The 2,520-nt window shown below is 40.7% G+C and overlaps 1 protein-coding gene across 1 annotated transcript; it reads left to right on the forward strand.

Annotated features, from left to right (window-relative positions):
* Positions 1 to 243: 243 nt before the first annotated feature.
* LOC103931813 (early nodulin-75) lies at positions 244 to 1,622 on the forward strand. The gene has a single exon (XM_009341337.3). The coding sequence runs from the start codon at positions 281 to 283 to the stop codon at positions 1,337 to 1,339; it is 1,059 nt and encodes a 352-aa protein (XP_009339612.2). The 5' UTR covers positions 244 to 280; the 3' UTR covers positions 1,340 to 1,622.
* The last annotated feature ends 898 nt before the right edge of the window (positions 1,623 to 2,520 follow it).

Consider the following 2,520-nt stretch of genomic DNA (forward strand, 5'->3'; position numbering starts at 1 on the left):
GCGTAATTTAGCTTTCCTACAAGTCCCCTACCTGGTTTGAACGTAAAAGTTGTCAAACATTTCAACTCAAATAGGACCCTAAATGGACCCCTCCTCATATATAAAATTGTACAAACAAAATAAAAACCAAACCATACAAAATTCAACGAGTCCACACATTTCATTAAAAAAAATCCAAGTGCATGGTGACATGTGTCATGACCACAGTGCTGCCCCATCACTATAAAAAACCACTCACTTCTACTAGTTTCGAACCATCCTAGAACATAAGAGTCTAAAGATGTCTCCCAATTACTTGCTAGTTTTTCTTGTCGGAGTGGTGGTTTTCACCACTTCAACTCCTTCTCTTGCCCTGAAACACCCAATTCACAAGCCGCCTTCCCGCAACCCATCAAATCACAAGACTCCAACCCCACTTAACAAGGAAGAGCCTTTCCCATTCCCAGAGAAGAAGCCCCCAACCCAACATAACGAGCCCCTCAAGGGCAAAGGAGAGAAGCCTCCACCCAAGCACAAGCCACCACACAACGAACACCACTTGCTAGAGGTGGAAGGCAAAATTCCCGAGGGACAAAAGCCACCTCAAGAGCACAATCAGCCTCCAAAGGGACAAAAGCCACCACAAGGGCACAAAAAGGCACCCCAAGAGCACACTGAGGATCCAGGGTTTGAGAAACCGCCACCAGAGCACAAACCAGGACAGCCAGGTGATGAGCCACCGAAGAGAGGACCACCAGGACATACCCCAGGTATTGGACACCCAGGTGACGAGCCACCGAAGAAAGGAGAGAAGCCACCGCCTGAGCACAAACCAGGACACCCAGGTGATCAGGAATCCCAAAAAGGAGAAAAGGCACCACCGAAGAACAAGGGAACCCCAGGTCATGATGAACCTCCCAAGGGTAAGAAGCCACCACCGGAGCACAAGCCGCCTCACAATGAACAAAACACCGGACGTCGTTTATTAGAGGCAGAATCATTGGATGAGAAATTGCCTCCTAAGGGAAAGAAGCCAAAGCCACCTCCAAAAGGCAAGCCACCAACCCCACTTGAACATAATGACGATGGAGATCACAAGCCATTCCCTGAACACAACCCAAAACCAAAGCCAGTTGAGCAGCCTCCAAAGGGTAAGGGAGATAAGCCACCGAAGGGTAAGGGAGATGAGCCACCTCATCATGATCGTCATCTTGAAGAGAATGTGGTGGAGGAGGGAAGAGACTCAAATCACAAGCCACCTCGGAAACTAAAACCCCCAACTGGTACTGGAAAGAAGCCCCCAACTCGCCCTGTCAAGCCACCTCAAAAACCACCACACAAGCCTCCATTTCCCAACTAATGATGCATGCATGCATGGATGACTAGCTTGCTGGCTCGGTTCCATATATTATTATGTAGAATAAGAGTGATCATATGTTACAACTATTACATACGTACATAGTTGCATGCATACCGCTATTTGTACTACTTGGTACCATCATGGTATTTAGTGCTCGGCTAGCTAGCAGTTAAGGATTAGTTCAAAGATATGGAGTTGCTGCTCTTCTCATGTAAAGCATCCAGTGTCATCTGTGCTCTGATTATAAATATTTAAATATGAACCATGCACTCTTTTCAATTTATTTCATTCTCATTCGGTGTAGCTAAAATCACATAAAATACTTGTAAGACTACAAGGATGTTGTAGTATAGATGCTCATGTAATGTTGTTCTCCACAACGACTATTTTAATAGTTTATGTAAAAAAAAAAATCCTAATTAACTACTTAAAATTAAAAATTGATAAAGGAGTTTTTGAATTTGGGTAATATGAAAAACAAATTTTAATTAAAAACAAATAGCAAATTCACCCAAATTTAATACGATAAAAGAAAAGAGTTTTAAATACCAATTTATAAAAGCACTAGGGTTCCCCAATCATTTAGCAATTTTATGAATTTTTACCAATTACTTATGATCTACACATGTCACTTTGAAGGTTAGGTTTTCATAATATATACTCTACTTTTGGAACCTTCAATATAGAACGTATATCAAACATGCAATCCGTCCGGACGTTCGGATCAAATATGAACATGAGAGACTCATTATGTTTTATGAAAACCCTTTAAAAGACCATGCAATCCTTAAGATGCGATGTTCATTTCAAGTGAAATTACAATTATTAACCACAAGAAGCCAGCATCAAATTCAGGGAACCTTCCAAAAATTGCAGCCAATCACTTTTCTAAAGATCCTAATGGTGATCAAGCATTAAGACAACTAGATAGTTTAAAATTGTGATCAATAATTCAACACGTGCAGGTAATCAACCATAAGCAATTAAATAAAAATTACATATTCATGCTAAAGGTCAAGGCTTCGCCCTAGCAAACGAATTAGCTACGCATATTCATAATTAAATTCATGGAAAATATTATTAGAATGAATAGGAATGACATCAACTTAAAGTAAAAATCTGAAATCCTTCAAGAACGCTAGCAAATTTCTGTCTTCAAAGTCGCATCAAAAAAACCTTTT

Source organism: the organism of the source record quoted next, unplaced genomic scaffold (assembly GCF_019419815.1).
Source record: "Pyrus x bretschneideri cultivar Hongxiangsu unplaced genomic scaffold, Pyrus_bretschneideri_v1 Contig21, whole genome shotgun sequence".
NCBI classification, from domain to species: domain Eukaryota; kingdom Viridiplantae; phylum Streptophyta; class Magnoliopsida; order Rosales; family Rosaceae; genus Pyrus; species Pyrus x bretschneideri.